Below are 18,031 nucleotides of genomic sequence, written 5' to 3'. Positions count from 1 at the left end.
ACCATGTCTGTGCAGTTGTTGCGGTGGTCTCCCTTGCAGAGGAACTTCCTGTTCTCCCTGTGTTGACGTGGATAGGGGCACTTCATAGTTACTGGACTTCCCACAATGCCGCTCTGTTTGACTGACTTCACACAGCACCACTCTGTCAAACAGAAGGAGGCTTCAGCAAAATAATTCAAACTGCCATCATCCAATGTTTGGACCTCTTTAATCTTTTTCTGCCTTTAAATCACAGTGGAGAGAAGAGAGATGACAAGACATGAGGGGAGAGAGAGATGTGGATTTACATGCAAAAGGTACATGCGTGGTTCATACTTGGTCACCCACCAAAACTGGAAGTCTTTTCAAAACTTTGTCAGCAGTTTTTTGCACAAACAATACACTCACATCCTCCTAAACCTCCCGTGACTTTGGTCATAGATGTCAGCAAAAGAATGTCTATAACAGTGGGTAGTGGATTAAACCTTCCCCATATGAAACTGTACATAATGTACTTTTAACGTACATTATGTACATATACATAGTTGATTTTCTATTCCATATCCTGTATACTCTTTATCTTGACCCTTCTGTGCCATTGTTTTTGCTTTTTGTAAGACTTGCTGGCTATAGTGACTTCATTTCCACAGTGTGGGATCAATAAAGTCTTATCTTCTCTTATATTATCTTTTCTTATTGTTTATACGGTCACTTGAAGTAGATTAATGTAAGACAGCCTTCCCACGGGTGCAACTTTTGAGTTATTGGACATTTTGTTATTTTCTCCTATTATTGCCTTTGCATTATTTCCCCAAAGGACACAAACAGCAAATATGATATTAACAGTGATGCGACTAGAACATTTATAAAAGTTGTTCATTGTAATAAAAGTAATGTTGCTCAGCACAGGAAGACATCAGACGCATGTTTATCCTTTGGAGAAAAACATTACACAGAGCTCGCTGCTGTTCTTCAATCAACTTCAACTTCAATCAACTTGTTTCACCATTTAGCATTTGCGCGATTACACTTTTCACATTGACTAGCTTGTTTGTCAGGAATAGCTTGTGCCACATTTCAGTGCGGTCATCATTAGCTTCACACCCTGGAGCCACTCTTCAAAGAAAGTCTTTTCTTTCGCTCTGGTTTGGACTGACATTTCTTTGTAGGTGGAGGAACACCAAAGCAGCTGCTGAATGACTGTTGACTGACTCTTTCTCAACAACTGTAACAGTATGTTACTTCATTTGGTCAAACGTGTCGACAAGGAACACGTGTAGACGAGAAATGTGTGTTGATGAACAATGACAGCTGCTGCCTTCTTCTTCTTCTGTTGAGTTTTATGGAGGGAGGCATCCATAAGTGTTGTATTACTGCTGGATTGTAACAATCACACAGTGCAAAGTATTTACAGTGTCCACCCAAAGTGATCCCATTCATGATTTCACAGATCCAATTCAACTTTTACACACCTTGAATCGGCTCAGACACAGTGTGTCCTGTTCACAGGTCGAAGAGATTGACACAGCACTGTGTCTGCATGAGATGGAGACAAGGGAGGACGTATCACTACCATCAGCCCTGCCTTATGACAAGCTATGATGAGATCAGATAACACTCCTCGTGAGCAATTGGGATGAAAGGAAAAAGATGGAGCAAGCATCGGAACAAATATTATAAATATGGGCAAAATTATATACCTGTAAACAAAATAAATCTAATCTATACCGATACAAAAAAGCAATCAGTAAGTAGAGGTTAAACTGTAAAACAAATAGAAATAAAAAAGCTTTGTACAGCATTGTATCGGACAGAAGTGTGCTCAGTGTGTAGTTATGAGGCATATGTGTTAGACTCCAAGAGTGAGGTCAAGATCGTGATGGAAACCAATACGATCTGATCATTTGAATTCTAGCTAACAGTCCAGAATGATTGGTAAACTTATCTATCACATTATGTAGCGATGTGACATACAACAATACAGCATGGATATTCACAGAAGGCATGAAGAAATTATGCAGATTTCCTTGTTTACTTACCTGGCTGTACTTCCACTTCGATTTTAGCTGGATAGTGATCAACACCAAACACGCTCACCCCACACCAGTATATCCCAGCATCCGTATTATAAAGATCAGAGATGGTCACTGTGAAGATGTTTTTCTCCTTCTGATCATTGATGGAGTATTTGTTCCTCCTTGCCTCTGTAGTCTTGAGCAGAACATCGTTGTCTCCACACTCATGCTTGCACAGGTACTTCTCATTAGACTTATAATTGTTTGCATAGGGGCAGGAAAAAGTTACCTGTCTCCCTTCATATCCAGACACACGGATCACCGTTGCTTCGTGCCTCACACATCTCAGAATGACTGCAGAGAGACGATAATATGAATAACGGTTAATTTAAGATTGATTTAAGTCTGTTGTTATTTCGTCATTCATGGCAATTTTCAATCTTTTAAACTTTCATTTGAAAGAGAATTGAACAGAAATGAACCACATCTTTGAATCCCAGCGCACACTGATTATTATATATGATGATTGTTTTTATTTTTATTTTTACATGTAGACATTAATGCCAGCTGTGTTAGAGAAAAGGATCATCACAGAGCATTTCCAAGTTAATCCAGACCTCTCACATTTGTATTTAGATGATTTTCATAAAAGCAAATAAACTTACTGCAAAGGATGAACAGCAGGTTTTGAAGGCTCCACATCTTCATCTTCATGTTACTGTAAAGACAAATTTAGACTGCAGCTAATGTCTCTTTAAACAACTTATGCAACACATTCTCACTCCTGACTTGTTAGATATGACACCTGGTCAGCAACCCTGTGAGAAGGTGTGAATTCTTTATTTCACATGAACAGCGGTGTACTGTTCGAAATACTTTATCTTATACCCACAGTATGTGTCAGCAGGATGCCCCAGCCCAGCGACCCTGCAAGACCACTAAGTTTGAATGTGTGTGTGTGTGCGTGCATGCGTGCGTCTCTGCGTGTGTGTGCGTGTGTGGTTTCTCTCTATCTTTGCAGAGACCTCTTAATTACCTACTGTGCTCTTTCTCTGTGTATACACCTCTCTGTCCTTCTCTGTCTCTCCATGTGCCAAAACAAAATATCAGTTGCTAAGGACTCATGTATTAAGCTCCTGCTACTGCCCATTGTTCCAGTGACCCATGTGTTAGAGTTACATATTCACTCTCATTTCTTTATAAGCTACATACACATGGTAACACAACCAACATGCCCTCCAGTAACTTTAAGCTACACACACATAGCCACACAGGCAATATGACCTTTAGTAACCTCAGAAAGCACAGAAAACGAAACTTAACATATCTCGTATCAGATAACACATAATTTACATATAGAGGGGGGTCTAGCTATCTTCTCTTTCAGGGTCCTGTCTCTTATGGATTGGATGGGTCGTGTGCCACGAGGCTGGGACCAGCCTGTGGACCAAGGAGAGAGCACTAAAGTCTAAACCACTATGATCACCACCTGTTTTGACCAATCAGATAGCTGCACATTTCTTTTTAAAACTCTGTGTAATCGTAAGTCAGGCATTCTCATTCTGGCGGGTGGTTGCAGCTAATTGCTTGCAAAATGCGATTTCCCAAAAGGCTGAGATCCATGTACATGTGCTCTATTTTATCAGTGTGTTAATAAATATCCTCAACTGAAGACAGAATATCTCCTGACCTCTTTCTGCTAAAAATCGACCACGCTCACAACAGCCTGGTTAGGGTTAGTGGTTAGATGATGAGGGTTAGAAAAAAATGTCAGGGTCAGAGCCAATCAGAGGCAGAGTAGCACAGGTTTTGCAGAATATGGGTGGGCAAAACAATAACTGAGGGAATCAGCATAGATGTGTTAAACAGTCTGTTTAATTAACAATAAGTATTCATAGTGAGTGTAAAGGTTAAAGAAAATCTGTACAAATAATGATATTCCTGTAGTGTTCAGCCGGACAAAGAATGACAAAACAAACAGGGAAATTTGAATAAAAGCGTGACTTAAAAATACAAGGTGTGATCACAGATATTCACGCTGCTCATCTTTTAGCTTTAGTGCTAATTTGATTGCAGTAGATGTCTTCTGTTGTGCTGAAGTTTTCGTACACACAGTCTTCATCTTCATCATCATAGTGGTCATTGGTGCACTGCCGTTTGGAGGTCTGCTGCTTTGACCTCACTACAACGTCATGATTTTCATAAACCTGAAAAAAAAAAGACATGGATACGAGGGCAGCGTTACACAGAGCAGAATTCATGTTGTTAAGCTCATCTCTTGAAATCCACTTTGCTCAGCACTTTGGTCCAGAGCATCACATCTTTGCGCTGTCAGGTCAGACGCTGTGAAGTTTGTTCAAAGTAATTCATGTTTTCAAGGGTAGAAAGCCTTCAGTTTTTGATGATCCCACGCCCTTCCAGAAGTGCTTCCCTATAAACAAACTTGAATATTCATCCCCACTCATCTCGAAACCATCCGTTAGTCCTACACGTTTGTAATGTGGAGAGTTGTGAACATTGCGGCCTCTTGTGTCCACTAGCAAGTCTTTGGACATTTATTTTCACTTACATCTGCGACACTCATCACTTCCTCTGCTTCTGCAGCCTTGCTTTGGTTTCTGTTCATGTTGACTTCAGCTCCTGGAAACATGCAGCAAAGAAATGGTTACACTATTTGTTTGGATGCATATATGTATGTGTGTGTGTGTGTGTGTGTGTGTGTGTGTGTGTGTGTGTGTGTGTGTGTGTGTGTGTGTGTGTGTGTGCACATGGTTCTGTGCATGAATTTATTCTGAAAAACATACCTCGCACGTTGTGACACTTGTATCTATAAACTATGACCAGAGCAAATGTCAGTATGAGCAGCAGAGCAGGCACAATGAAAACCACAGAGTGAAATGGTGCTGCATCTGGACACACACGCACACACACACACAAAAAAAACCTGGGTAAAAATACACACTTCCTCTGAACACACATCAGCAGCATTTGCCTCACATTTCTCTTCTCACAAATTTGAAGAAGTAGCACTAAAAATCCAAACTGTGGCCTCAAATCATTTGGTGTATTCATGTTCCCTTTTCACGACCGTCCGGTTTGTGTTTTAAAACACACACACACACACACACACACACACACACACACACACACACACACACACACACACACACACGTGCACGTACCTTTGACATGTTTGCCAGGCATATGTGTTGACTGTGAGGCAGCAGGTTCACTGATGGGAGACATCACAGTGCTGATCTGCTGTGGAAAGACTGTCAGAGAAAAGGTTGCTTAGTACACTTATTCAATAAATATTCATATATTTAGCCCGGCTAGCCGTGACCCTCTGTGTGCCCTCTCAGTGCTGTTGGTCAGTTGGTCAGTCCACCATCTTGGCCCATATCTCACCAACTATTGGATGGATTACTCTGACATTTAAAGATTTTCGTGGTTCTCAGAGCCAACAGGTCAAAAATGTCACACATGCAGCGAAATATCTCAGAATCTGGCACAACATTTTTAAAAAGACATTTGTTATGGCTGTGGTTCCAGGCTATGTTTTGTTTTCTCCTTTTTCCCTGATGTGCATCTAGGGCCGGAGCGTGGCAGGGGCGGAGCTGATCTCCTCCGCGGTGAGCGGCGAGTCGACACACCTGTCTCTAATCTCCCTCATTAGGGTCCGCCTTCTTAAGCAGGCTTCTCCCATACTCTGGTGCCAGATGATCCTTTGTTCTAGCCTTTGTGTCTCGCCAGAATCGATCTCTCGGCCTCTGCCACGTGTCCTGTTGCCTGGGCGTCCGCACGCTGTTCTCCTGTGTTTTCTTGTGAATTTCTGTTTCAGCCTGTGAGCTTTTTCCGTTTGGAGTTTTTTGTTACTTACCTGAGTCTGTTGAGTTTCTCCAGTACTTGTCGTTTTTGGTTTGCCTGAGAGCTTTTTCCCCGAAGAGGAGTTTTGTGTTTCGTCCTGCGCTGACCGGCTCACTCCTGCTTCAGCCTCTCTCAGGAAGACAAGTGACTCTACCCGGTGACTGTTGAGTTTTCCCTCCAGCACCTGCGGATTGCTATAGCCTGAGTGCTTTCCCGTTTAACGGTGTTTTTGTTCTTTCTCCAGAAGCTGTCGAGGGATCTCCAGCTAGACTGCCACCTTTGGTTCTGATTTTCGCCATCAGGCTGATTATCATCTTTGCCTTACTTGTTCAATAAACTGTTATCTCTGTTCTCCGCATCTGAGTCCAGTTTCTCAGCCCCGGCCTTAACAACATTTATGGTTTGATGTACCTTCATCATTTTGATAATCCCTGTGATTTTACGTCTGGTGCCACCTTGAGGCTCACTTTTGTTTTTTTTCATATGTCTCAAAAGCTGTTGGAGGATGCAATTTTGCAGACATTGATCTTCCCCTCAGGATAAAATATAACTTCACTGATCCCATGACTTTTTATCTAGCATCATTATCGGGTCAAATTTTCTATTTGCTTGCTTTTCTTTGGTTCATGACCAAATACCTACCACACTAATGACATGCCCCAAGCATATTTGTGTGTGTTGTGTGTTTCATGCAAATATTAGAACGCTACACTACAGTGATGAACAATATAAACATCACAGCTGCTAACCACACACTCTGCAAACCACACTTTGCAGAATGTTGCATTGAGTTTGCATTGAAAAAAGTGATGTTTAAAAACACTGTGTACAGTGTGCTGGATGGGGTATACAGGCAGCTTTGCTGTGATTTGAATTGTAATAATTTCAGACTTAGTGTCACATGCTGAGCTGTATTCACCATCTGCTGCTCTTTTCATAATCTTACCGACTGACAGATGAATCTTGGTGTAGTTTCCAGGTCTCCACTGTGAGTCTGAACCACACCAGTATGTCGCAGCATCACCTGCTTCCATCTCTGTGATCATCACCAAGAAAGAGCTGAGAGAGACGTCATCCTGCAGCGTGAACCTGCTTTGACTCTTCACCATGTCTGTGCAGTTGTTGCGGTGGTCTCCCTTGCAGAGGAACTTCCTGTTCTCCCTGTGTTGACGTGGATAGGGGCACTTCATAGTTACTGGACGTCCCACAATGCCGCTCTGTTTGACTGACTTCACACAGCACCACTCTGTCAAACAGAAGGAGGCTTCAGCAAACGTTTTAAAGTGAACTGAGTTACACTGCAGCCTGTTTTCAGGTCAGATTAGAAATGGATGTGCATGTTTAGGCTTTCCCTCAAAGGTCTAATACATTTACATTTGAGGGCTACATATATTTATGTTTACCACATTATGATAAGGTAGAACTATGATCTCTCACCTTTGACTTCCAGTTCAACAGCAGAGAAAACATCCAGGCCAGTGTGCTGGACACCACAAAGGTACAACCCAGAGTCTTTCATGGTCAACCTGCTAATGGTCACTGTGAATTTTCTCGAGCTCTTGTCATCAGTAAGGCTGAACTGTCCTTTTTGTTGGCTGTCAGAGGTGATGACTGCCTGCTGCAGACATGTGGAGGTCTGATTTCCTCTGCAGATGTACTTCAGGCTGTTCTCGTCCTGAGACTCATATAAACAACTGAAAGACACTAAACCCTCCTCATAGCTTTGGACCTGGGTGGATTGGTCACAGCACGTGTCTGCCAGTAGGATAAACATTAGAGACTGTCACAAACAGACAAAGAGTAAGCATTCAGATTCTTTACTGGAGTGAAAGAGGCATTATGGGGACAACCAGCAGCAATTAAACATCAAGGTCTATGTTAGTATAATGATGCAATGAATTTTATTTGACAATGTGGAAATTCAGCACTGGGGCTTGTTTATTTATTCATTTACCTTCTCCTACGTCCAGTCTTACTTCAGTGTAGATATCCTTTCCATTCCTGGTCACTCCACACCAGTACTTCCCAGCATCCGCACGCCTCAGATCAGAGATGGTCGTTGTGACGACTCGTTTCTGTCTGTCATCATGGATGGAGTACTTGTTCTTCTTCCCTTCTGTTGTCGTAATGAGAACATCCTCGTAACCACAGTCATTCTTGCACAGGTACTTCTCATAGGACTCATATCCCCCTTCATAGGGACAAGAAACGTTAACTTGTCCCCTTTCGTATCCTGACGCCTGGATCAAGCCTGCTGCACTGGTCACACAGCTCAGAGGAACTACAAGGAGAAGACAACGTGAAAAGCAGAAAAAATAAACTAACAAAACATGCAAATGACCTGTCCGCACAACTTTCCATGACTTATTCTTAACTTCACATTTCTGTAGTTTCCTCTTTGTCACTGAGCATATACAGTCTGTACATTGGAATCTGTTGTGATGTGTACCATATCAGTTTTTTATCTTATGTAGACATAAATGCTGTCAGCTGTAATCATGAAACTTACTGCACAGCGCAAACAGCAGGTTTGGAAGGCTCCACATCTTCATTCTACTGCAATGAAACAGAAAGTCGACAAAATTAATGTGTCTAAAATTGTTACACCCACTACATGTTCCTGCCCATCATGCAGATGTTGACCCCTCTCACTTCTGCATTTAGAGCACTGATGTCTTATCAGCCTCCACAAAGTCACATCACTTATGACACATTAATTTTTGCCTTGTGAAAACTTTGGAATGACTGACTTGTTTATGTGGGTGTGAACTGATAATTACATGAATTCAATTTCTCCATTAAGCATCAATTACAAACTGTTCCATTTGGTTTATGTACAGTGTTAATTTGCAACGGAAATTCAGTCATCAAGTGTTTGCATTGTGGCCACAGAGGGGCGCTTTATCCTGTGCTTTGGTGCACCTTCATGGTACATGGTGCACAAATAAATCTAAAACTGAACATTTATCCTCCTCTGATGTCAATCATAATATGGTATCTGCCCTGTGCTAAAATAATTTATTATTTTGTCTTGTTTGATAGAAATATTTCTCTCATTTTCGCTTATTTACATCTATTACTGGCACTTTCAAAATATAAGCGATTCAACACACATGAATATGTCTGATTCCTAATACACAAGAATACAGTGGTGACCACCTCGTTTTCAACAGTTCAGAGACTTACTCATCAAATAATACAAGTTCAAATACACAAAAAAATACACTGCTTATGTTTTCACAACAATTTCAGTCTTCTCTGCTGTTTCAAGCTGCTTAATTTATTTATTTTTTTGAAAAAACATGAAAAATATACTTATGATCCTTCAGTAGAGTTGCACAGCTTTAAATTCTGAAATCAGTACAAACAACTAACATCGAGAGCTCAAGCTGCAAACATTTTAAAAGTCATCTTATGAACTGGAGCACTGAGACTTGTATTTAGTCACTTAATAAAACATTTTGCTCTGCACACTGCAAATGTCATGATTATTACAGTTATTGTTCCAGTAGTAAAGACTAAAAGGGATACAAGATTTGTTTGTTTGTTTTCCTTTGGACCCCCTGTGGAACAAAGACATACTTACAACCTAAAATATTGTGCCACCGCTTAAATCCACAAACCCCACCCTGGCCGGTGCATTATAAAATGCCAGTGGTAGTATATGTGGGTGAAAGCATGCCTGTATTTTCCCTGAGCTCAGCCATTCCCTCGACTCCAGCTGACCACTCAGCTGTGCCTCTCGCATACTGCGGCACAAACTGTTTCCATATCCCACACACTCTCGCACTGAAAGGTTAACATTAAGACCCCTGTGCAGAGGGATAAGTGTGTCCCGAATTAGCGAGGATGCCAAGGCGAGCTGAGCTGTTGCCAGGTTAGGTTGCCAAGGGGTTTTGGGTGTTCCTGCGGTGGGTTGGGTTTCTGCAGTGTGGCCTGTTTGCATGTCGGCAGTGTGCAGGACGCGTGTGTTGTGGTCTTCTCAAGCTACAACCCAAGACAAACACACACACACACACACACACATAAGCCTTAGTGCATATGGGGGAGGAACTGTTATATATAGGTGACCCTCTCAAGTCTTGGGTCTATCTTAAACCTTCAAGCTATGTGTTAATATCTCCCTCTATGTCTTACTCTCTCACCCTCTCTTTCTCACTTGTGCATGTGAATTCTTAAGCTTTATTCACTTTAGAGAAATTAATTTTGCATCTCAAAACTGACTGACTACTACTTCACAACAAACGTTACAACTGAAAGTAAGGAGCCCGAAAGGTGGTTGGTGTTTGGTTCTGACAAAATACACAAATTAGTTTATTATGTGAAGTGTAGGATTCAGTGGTTCTGGATCTCGACCCATACTCAGAGACTAAAGTCGCGTTTAGACAGACAGTGAAGTGAATTTTCGTGTCAGTAACACATATTTGACCACTGGTCAACACGTTAGCTGCAAGCTAGCTACATACACACCGGCTGTGTGTTTGGGAGTGTGCCCATGCGTTTTCGTTCAGCTCAGCCAGTGCCTGAACCCAGAAGTCTTCTTCTTTCAGTTATTTCCCAACAGCATCTGTACATCTATGAACATTTGTAATATTTCCAGACTCATCTTTTTGTCGAGTCCTGCTTCGCTGGCTGAATTCAGGCCCGCTCTTATCAGGACATCTCAGCCTCTGCTACTTTGATTTTGACAACCTTTATTCAGTCTGACTCTTTTGAGTCCCCCAACTTTAAACAAGTGCAACACTGAATTCCTCTAATGTCCCATTAAGCGCTTGGCAGCGTGTTTGCAGACGTGCTGAGTGTTCATATGTTCAGCTTCATTTCCGCTGCACACTGCTGCTCAGCTCATCTGGACTCACTTCGAACTGTTTTGGGTTTTTTTTCGGTTTTGGCAAAAGCTGTGGATAGTAGCTGGTACGTGGTACTTTTTGGTTTCACCTCTCTTTAGGTTCCAAGAGAGCTGCGCAGATACTAAAACAAGGAGTTAAAACATTGCAGACTGCTGATTGGTCAGAGAGAATGATGTAGAATTTCCCACTCTCTCCTCTCTTTTTTGTCTTTTGTCTTGCTGCATTAAAGCCTTTTCTGAAAAAAAGTTTGTCTCCTCAAGAATCCTGCCTGTGCCGAGGGGGTATTGTCTGCAGAAAACAAAATGGAGAAAAGCACCTGGTACCAAAAGCAAGTAGTGACCAGCTGAGCTGGTCACACATGCATGTTGAAAATGATACTTGTTAGCTATAAAGAAAGAAGAAAGGATGACTGTTGATTCTGTAGTAGTTTGTCTCTGCAGATGGAGGTGTGTGTGTGTGTGTGTGTGTGTGTGTGTGTGTGTGTGTGTGTGTGTGTGTGTGTGTGTGTGTGTGGGAGGGGACATTCCACACATTCTTGGTCTTCCTGAGGAAAGAGGGAAAGCGTCACACACACGACTGCTGACAGCAGGCGGAGGGAGAGGTGCACATACACCCCTCTAAGGTCATTCACACATCCGCCTCTTCTTTCAGCTCCCCACCCATCAAGCCCTCATATAGTCTCAGTCACCCGTCCAACAGTAGCTTTCATTTTGACTGGGAGATGACAACACCGTTTGTCCTGAAGTCAGTGTACGAAACATTGCTTCAGCTAAGTTGGAGCACTAAATCTGCTGCTTCATTTATGCCTCACCAGCAGTGCAGCTGCTTGACTACCAGCTGACTACTGACACCCAATTACATTCATGTAGGTGTACATAGTAGCCTTTACAATGTGACTGACATTAGAGCCTCTACAGCTGCAAATGCCTCCATGAAAAACAGTTAAGTTGGAGTTTGTGCTCATAGTTTTAACTGGTATGATAATAGAGGCCTCAGGAGTCCGCTTTCATGAGACTGAAGGGGAAAAAACAGGAACACACTGAATAGCTATTGAATTGGACCTGGTTGGCAATGTTGGAAAACATAATTGCTGCTCTTGCTTTTCTCTCTCTTTCAGCTATGAATGCATGAACACACACACACACACACACACACACACACACACAGAGGCAAAGAAGATGCCAAGCAGAACGGTGGCTCGTCAAAGCTCCACGGGGATAGCTACGCCAGCAGTGACGCACTGCTGCTCTCCTGCCAGCTAATGGTCACTGAACGCTCATAATGGTTTTCTCTTTGGGGTGGTTTGGTGGACAATATCTCTTTGTTTACATCCATATGGGCCAACTGAGAGGCTGGTAACTGTTGGTCCATCAATTTTTTTGGTCCGGCTATTAAGCTATTAAGTCCGGCCATTTGGTTTTAATTATCTGCACCTCCACCACACTGTGCATCAGAGTGCCATAGAGTGAGTGGCATGGAGACAGGATTCATACTAAGCTGCACATGGAATTAAACTGAAAGACAAGCTGATGGATGGCCTTTTATTTTCTGTAAATATATAGACCCTTTGAACTCAATAGCAAAACACACACACACACACACACACACACACACACACACACACACACTTAGTACATAGAGACTCACAGAGCTGCATACTGTTCACTTCTGTCAGAAGACTCCTAAATTTTACAGAAAGCTTTTTACAAAGCAAACTTTCATTTCAAGAATGATCGCACAAGCGGTATCGTCATGAGAATTACAAACGTTTGGCAAAAAATTAATTTAAGCTAATTATTCATTCGTTCGCTCACTCATGCACAAACTCATTTACACACACAGCATACGAGTACAGTCAAATGGGGACATTTTAGTTCAGACAGGGCATTGGCTACTAAAATGTTCAAACTGTCCAGCTGTGTTTTCTGCTGCAAGACAACAATACGTTGCACAGCACTGAGAAGAGCCTGCAGAAAAAGCCTTTATGATGGCCAGAGGACCATAACTCAGCTCATCTCTCTGGTCCTCTTTGTGTCTTTCTCACTGACTTTCTGAGAAGCACTCCACCCTGGTTTACCAAGAGCCATGAAGAAATCTCTCAGTCAGTGTCTATTTGACAGGGGTTTGTTCCTGCTTTCTCTGCTCTGATGTACAGCTTCATGAAGTCCTTGTAGCGAGGCGCACAGCCAAGCCAGGCTTCGCCGAAATGAACAGAGCCAGTGAAAAGGTACTCATCCCCTCCAGGATGCACACCGCACCGTGCAGAAACATTGATCCGCCCACTCCAACGCCGCCCTCTGGCTCCACTCCAAGCAAACACCCTGCTCTTCTGTCGGAACAGACGACTCAGAGTCACCACAATAGGTGAGTGGTCGTTAGCGCCTGACGCCACACTTCGGAAGACGCCACTGCCGGCTACAGAGATGGGAACAGGAGAGGAAAAGAGAAGGTGATCAAATCAATCAACCAAGGATAGTTCAAGGTGAATGTGTGTGACTATGTAACTGTTGAAAACAGACATTACAAATCAAAAGTTGAACTAAGGAATAGTTTCTCTTTTTGGGAAATACTTTATTGTCAAGGGTCAGATGAGATGCTACCACTTTCTTTGCTGGATGGTAAATATGTTGCTGGAGCCAGCTGCCAGTTAGCTTAGCATGAAAATTGAAAACAGCGACTTCTTGATGACTCCAGTGGTTATCTGGCAACTGGTCCAAGAAATAGTCTGACATATTACATGCTACTTAGTGACTGCTTTTGTTTCCTTTGGACAGAGCCAGGCTAGCTGTTTCCCCCTGTTTCCAGTATGTATGCTAAGCTATGCTAACAATCTTCTGGCAGTAGCCTCAGAAAGGGGATGAGCACATTTCCAAAAACTATTCCTTAACTGTGTGTGTGTGTGTGTGTGTGCGTGTGTGTGTGCGTGTGTGTGTGTGTGTGTGTGTGTGTGTGTGTGTGTGTGTGTGCATTTACCAAAGTCACTGGTACACACAGCCATAAGGACCTCTTCTTCCGAGCAGGGTTTACAGGTGACTAAAATGGAAAACATAAAAACATGAGATACGTTCGCATAGGAAACCACATATGTTCTTATTTTTTCATGACTCATTTTCTTTCCTCGTTAGCTTTTGTATCATCCTGTGAGTCGTTTCACACTTAGTCTGTTTCCTGTTCTCGCTTTTTCTCTGTCTTGGTGGGCGCTTACCGGACCAAAGAGACATCAAGAGAGTATGTGAATGAGAACAGCAGGTGAGGGAGGAGACGTAATCACACAATTACCCTGTGACCCTGTCAGCTATAAAAACAGCTATAAAATGTCCAGACACACACACACACACACACACACACACACACACACACACACACACACACACACACACACACACACACACACACACACACGCTCTTGGACAGCCTGTCTTCTGTCTCATTAGGACAGCAGCTTCCTCTCCATCCACTGTCCCTCTCTTCTACCAGACCAAACCGCCTTAGTGGGCTACCCAAAATTCCCTGTTCGTATGGAAAGGGAATCTGTGCTTGATTGACAGCTGAGAGACGATTGGCTGACCCTTGTGCTTGACCCTAACGTGACCTTTTGATTGGCCTGTTTGTTTTCATAAGTCTGGCTGAGAAAGGAGAGTGTGGGAGCGAGGAAGTGGGGGAGGAGAGGGCGTCAGAGCATGTAGGTGAGATGAAGATTGAGACGGCAATGAGGCCTTTCATCACCTTCACTTCATGTCAGCGTGAAGACGGCCCGTGTCAGGCATAAGGAGCTTAACGGACCATTTCAACCGATTAAATCCATTTACAAAACAACAGTGTAAAAAACAACTTCAAGGGAACTGAACCTTCCCTGAGAAAGTCCATCCATTGCTGTGAACATGTCTTAGTTCTTCTGCTGATGAAGGTGTAAGCATGCAAGGCTTTGGAAACATTTGCTTGTTGGTGGGTTTAAGTTCACTAAACTTTTTCCATTACAGTACAAGTCCAGCATTTTTACTTGAGTAAAAGTATTAGCAACAAAATCAAGTATCAAAAGTTAAAGTACTCATTAAGCAGAATAGACCTTATTAATGTTACATTAATATACCATTGGACCATTATCATTGATGGATTAATATGTAACTGGTACTACTGTCATGGTATAGTTGGTCATGTGGAGTAAATTTTATTACATGTTTTGTATGTAAAATCTTTAGCTGAAAAGTAACTCAGTAACTATGGCTATCAGTACATGTGGTGGAATAAAAACTACAACCTTTCCCTCCGAAATGTGGTGGTTTAGAAATATAAAACAGCATACAGTACAACGGAAATACTCCAGTAAAGTACAAATATCTTAAAGTCTTACTTAAATACAATACTTTTGTAAATGTACTTGTTTATTTTCAACACCTGGCTGCAGCATTTTCAATGCAACACCTTTTTGGAATTATGTTCATCAACCCTATTTGCTAAAAAATGTAGCCTCTAGATATGATTTTCCAACAGACAGTGAATGCAATGCAATAGCCAGCATTCAGAAAACTGGATCTACAAATGAAAACTTTGGAAAAAGGCCATAAGTACTGTAAAAACTAATCGAAGTCATCTTCATGATTGAGCAGTATGTGGGCTGAGAATTGAGCCAAGATAAAATAAAACGTCCAAAAACTAGCATGAGGCAGGAAGAAAACAAGGCATGAAAAATATCCCATATACTGCAGAATGGATGCATTCTCTTACCTGAACCAGGGTGCAGGTACGGGTACATGTGTGCCCCGGGCCCCTGAGCGGGCACCAGCTCATACTGGAAAGCAGTGATCTTCCGGCTGATGTCTGTCTGAGGGACAGCCTCCACAAAGAGGGCCCCCTCTGCCAGGCTGAAACAGTGCACGGTGCCCTGAGCTTGGTCCTCCTCTGCCAGCAGCAGGGTCAGATCCCCGGCACGCTCCAGATACACATGAGAGCCCTGAACGTGGAGGACCAGGAGGACACATAATGAGCTCCGTCCATCTGACACAGGGTGATATTCTGATTGTCGAGCCTGCAAATACTCTACCTGGGAGTACGTGTGGGGTTTGACGCACACGTGGAGACCTGCCATGTGTCCTGATGAGGCCTCTGTGTTTGGCCGCAGGTTGACGATGATGGCTCCTGTCGGGTAGAGCCACTCCAGAGACCCCTGAGAGCAGCGTAGGTAGACCTGCTCCACATCCCTGCGATGAGACTCGTGGCTCAAACCGCTGCAGATGAGAGGACAGATTTCTTCTCACATTTTCCACATCAGGCATGTAGTTTACTCTCAGAAGGTTAGAATCAAGAGTCTACGATCATCAAGCAACCAACGAGAAGGAAACTTGGATCCAGGACTTCAGTATGCTAAAAATGTTCCTGAATGCACAAAAATCTAGAATGGAGTTATGGAAACATACAGAAGGGATTTAATGATATACTGCAACATTCATTAAGAGCGACTCTGATGCAGCCGTCTGCCAAGCAGTCTTTCACTCTGGACAGATGCGGTCGCTTGTCTCTGTCGTGCTAAAACTACCTCAACACCAGGAACTGATTGGGCTGTTAAGTTGTTCGAAGTTTGAGGAGGCAAACTTTACAACTGAGTGCTGAAGTCATTTTTTATGACCTGGGGACTTGGTAGACTGATCAAAGGGGCCATATAGCTGTATTTGCTTCAGATAGGCACTGAGAGCAGAGCCATTCCTCTGATCATGAGTACATTTCCAGAATCTTAAATTTCCGATGTTGCACTCTGGATAACCTTCTCAAAACAGCCCCCCAAAGTTAAATCAAAGCACCTCCTTTCCACATAAAATTGGCTTTATTTGCTTTGAGTGTTATTTTCCCTCTGAGAAGACTGATTATGTAAAAAGATTTTAATTAAGATGTTTGATTTACTGAGATCTGACATCAGAACATTTCTGAGCTGTGACCACAAGTAATGTTGCAAAGCCGCCAAAAGCATCCTTAATAGTTTCCATTGTGGATCTACACCAGAATATGAAAGTGACTTATTTTACTCTGACCTTCCAGTGCCCTTCCTGTGGATTAAATGAAAGTCTTAATCAAACATCCATGTGTCTAATTACCCCTTTCAGCCCACTGAAATCTCGGCTAATGCACAACAGAGCCAGTTCAGAGAGACAACCTCCGTCTCACACACGACTGACGCTCTCTTCATGACTCCCAAACAATTTAATATCCATAGATTAAAAGCCAGAGTAGACCGACATAAAAGTGCAAGACCACTGAACAAAACTGACCCATTTCTTTCTGGGTTTCTTTAAGAAAATGACTTTAACACGTTGACAACATTCATGAATTATGTGCTGGTGTCTTCTCCCATGCTGACCGTTCAATCTATCGCACAGTCAGTCTCTAACCATACTGCTTGTTGTGCTGCTCCTGAACTGAGATGACCACACAGTCAGTCTTTCATCCAGCTTCATCCTCACCTTCCTCGCCAGCTACACTGGTCGCTGGAGTACTGTGCCACCGCCCCGCACAGGAGCACAGCTGTGATCCAGTGCGCAGCCCACGGCCGGAGCATGGTGGCCTGTCCGCCCGGGCGGTCACCGGATCCCGCACACCAGCGCAGCAAGCCACGCGCTCCGCTGCTCCCGAACCGCAAGATCCAGCGAAATATCCCCCAGAGCTCCGCTCAGCGCGCGCAGGCTACATGGCGGGTTCAGCCGAGGCAAAGGTTGCGTCTGAGGAAGAAAAACAAGGGTTTGTAAAAGGAGCTGAGTGCGCGCGCTGCAGGACAACAGACCGTTTTTTAAAAAAACTGCCGCTGCGTGCGCTCCGCTTCACGTCACCCGGGGCGCGTGCCAGCAGCTGAGTTGACTTGAGTGACACGCGAGCGCTCGCTCCAAAACACTCCCCCCGCACACACACACCCCTGAGGGATGTGTGTACCCTGGAGCTCTCTTTCCAGCATAAAAAAACACCATCAGACTTTTACATAAATGACATTGGATCTGCTTTCTGCTGCACTCGCCAGAGCTCGTGATACTGGTAATTAGTGAATAGCATACTGTTTTGAAACGTAAACAATAAAGAACAATAGAAGAAAAAATTGAATAAACATAGCCCAGAAACGGCCAAATGCACCAGAAGCTTAACAAGAAAGGGCGCAAATAAAAACGGCATTCAAGTTAAAACAAACTCGTAAAGGTTTGTGAAAAGAAACAAAGACAATGACCTGCTTTTTAAACATTTGACTTTGAGCCCCGACAGCCATGTCCACATCTATCTGCCAAACTAACTTCGATCATTTCTGTTCACTTCAGCCCCCAATGCCAGAGACAAACAGTGCGAGCC

General features: G+C 43.1%; 2 protein-coding genes across 2 annotated transcripts; both read right to left on the bottom strand.

Annotated features, from left to right (window-relative positions):
- Positions 1 to 3,967: 3,967 nt before the first annotated feature.
- Positions 3,968 to 8,407, bottom strand: LOC139337262 (polymeric immunoglobulin receptor-like). Its single transcript, XM_070971779.1, has 8 exons — positions 8,371 to 8,407; positions 7,816 to 8,142; positions 7,299 to 7,616; positions 6,808 to 7,107; positions 5,177 to 5,266; positions 4,799 to 4,903; positions 4,564 to 4,634; positions 3,968 to 4,201 (listed from the first exon to the last, which is right to left on the bottom strand). The coding sequence occupies exons 1-8, from the start codon at positions 8,405 to 8,407 to the stop codon at positions 4,037 to 4,039; spliced, it is 1,413 nt and encodes a 470-aa protein (XP_070827880.1). The 3' UTR covers positions 3,968 to 4,036.
- Positions 8,408 to 12,238: 3,831 nt separating this feature from the next.
- metrnlb (meteorin like, glial cell differentiation regulator b) lies at positions 12,239 to 17,495 on the bottom strand. Its single transcript, XM_070988988.1, has 5 exons — positions 17,164 to 17,495; positions 15,753 to 15,936; positions 15,437 to 15,662; positions 13,685 to 13,744; positions 12,239 to 13,126 (listed from the first exon to the last, which is right to left on the bottom strand). Exons 1-5 carry the CDS (start codon positions 17,256 to 17,258, stop codon positions 12,810 to 12,812), a joined length of 882 nt encoding a protein of 293 aa, XP_070845089.1. The 5' UTR covers positions 17,259 to 17,495; the 3' UTR covers positions 12,239 to 12,809.
- Positions 17,496 to 18,031: the final 536 nt, after the last annotated feature.

The sequence above is a fragment of the Chaetodon trifascialis genome, chromosome 2, assembly GCF_039877785.1.
Source record: "Chaetodon trifascialis isolate fChaTrf1 chromosome 2, fChaTrf1.hap1, whole genome shotgun sequence".
Lineage (NCBI taxonomy): Eukaryota > Metazoa > Chordata > Actinopteri > Chaetodontiformes > Chaetodontidae > Chaetodon > Chaetodon trifascialis.
Note: the sequence above shows the minus strand (reverse complement) of the source record. Positions and strands in the feature narration are given on the sequence as shown.

What these genes read in the sequence shown, in the direction of transcription:
- LOC139337262 (XM_070971779.1), bottom strand. Translation starts at nt 8,407, where the DNA reads ATGTGGAGCCTTCCAAACCTGCTGTTTGCGCTGTGCA. An exon ending in CAAGATTCATCTGTCAGTCG is followed by an intron (nt 5,267 to 6,807) that starts GTAAGATTATGA and finishes TTTCTCTGACAG; the next exon opens with TCTTTCCACAGCAGATCAGC. An exon ending in AAGTGATGAGTGTCGCAGAT is followed by an intron (nt 4,202 to 4,563) that starts GTAAGTGAAAAT and finishes TTTTTTTTTCAG; the next exon opens with GTTTATGAAAATCATGACGT.
- metrnlb (XM_070988988.1), bottom strand. Translation starts at nt 17,258, where the DNA reads ATGCTCCGGCCGTGGGCTGCGCACTGGATCACAGCTGTGCTCCTGTGC. An exon ending in AACCCCACACGTACTCCCAG is followed by an intron (nt 15,663 to 15,752) that starts GTAGAGTATTTG and finishes CTCCACGTTCAG; the next exon opens with GGCTCTCATGTGTATCTGGA. An exon ending in TGTGTGTACCAGTGACTTTG is followed by an intron (nt 13,127 to 13,684) that starts GTAAATGCACAC and finishes CCATCTCTGTAG; the next exon opens with CCGGCAGTGGCGTCTTCCGA.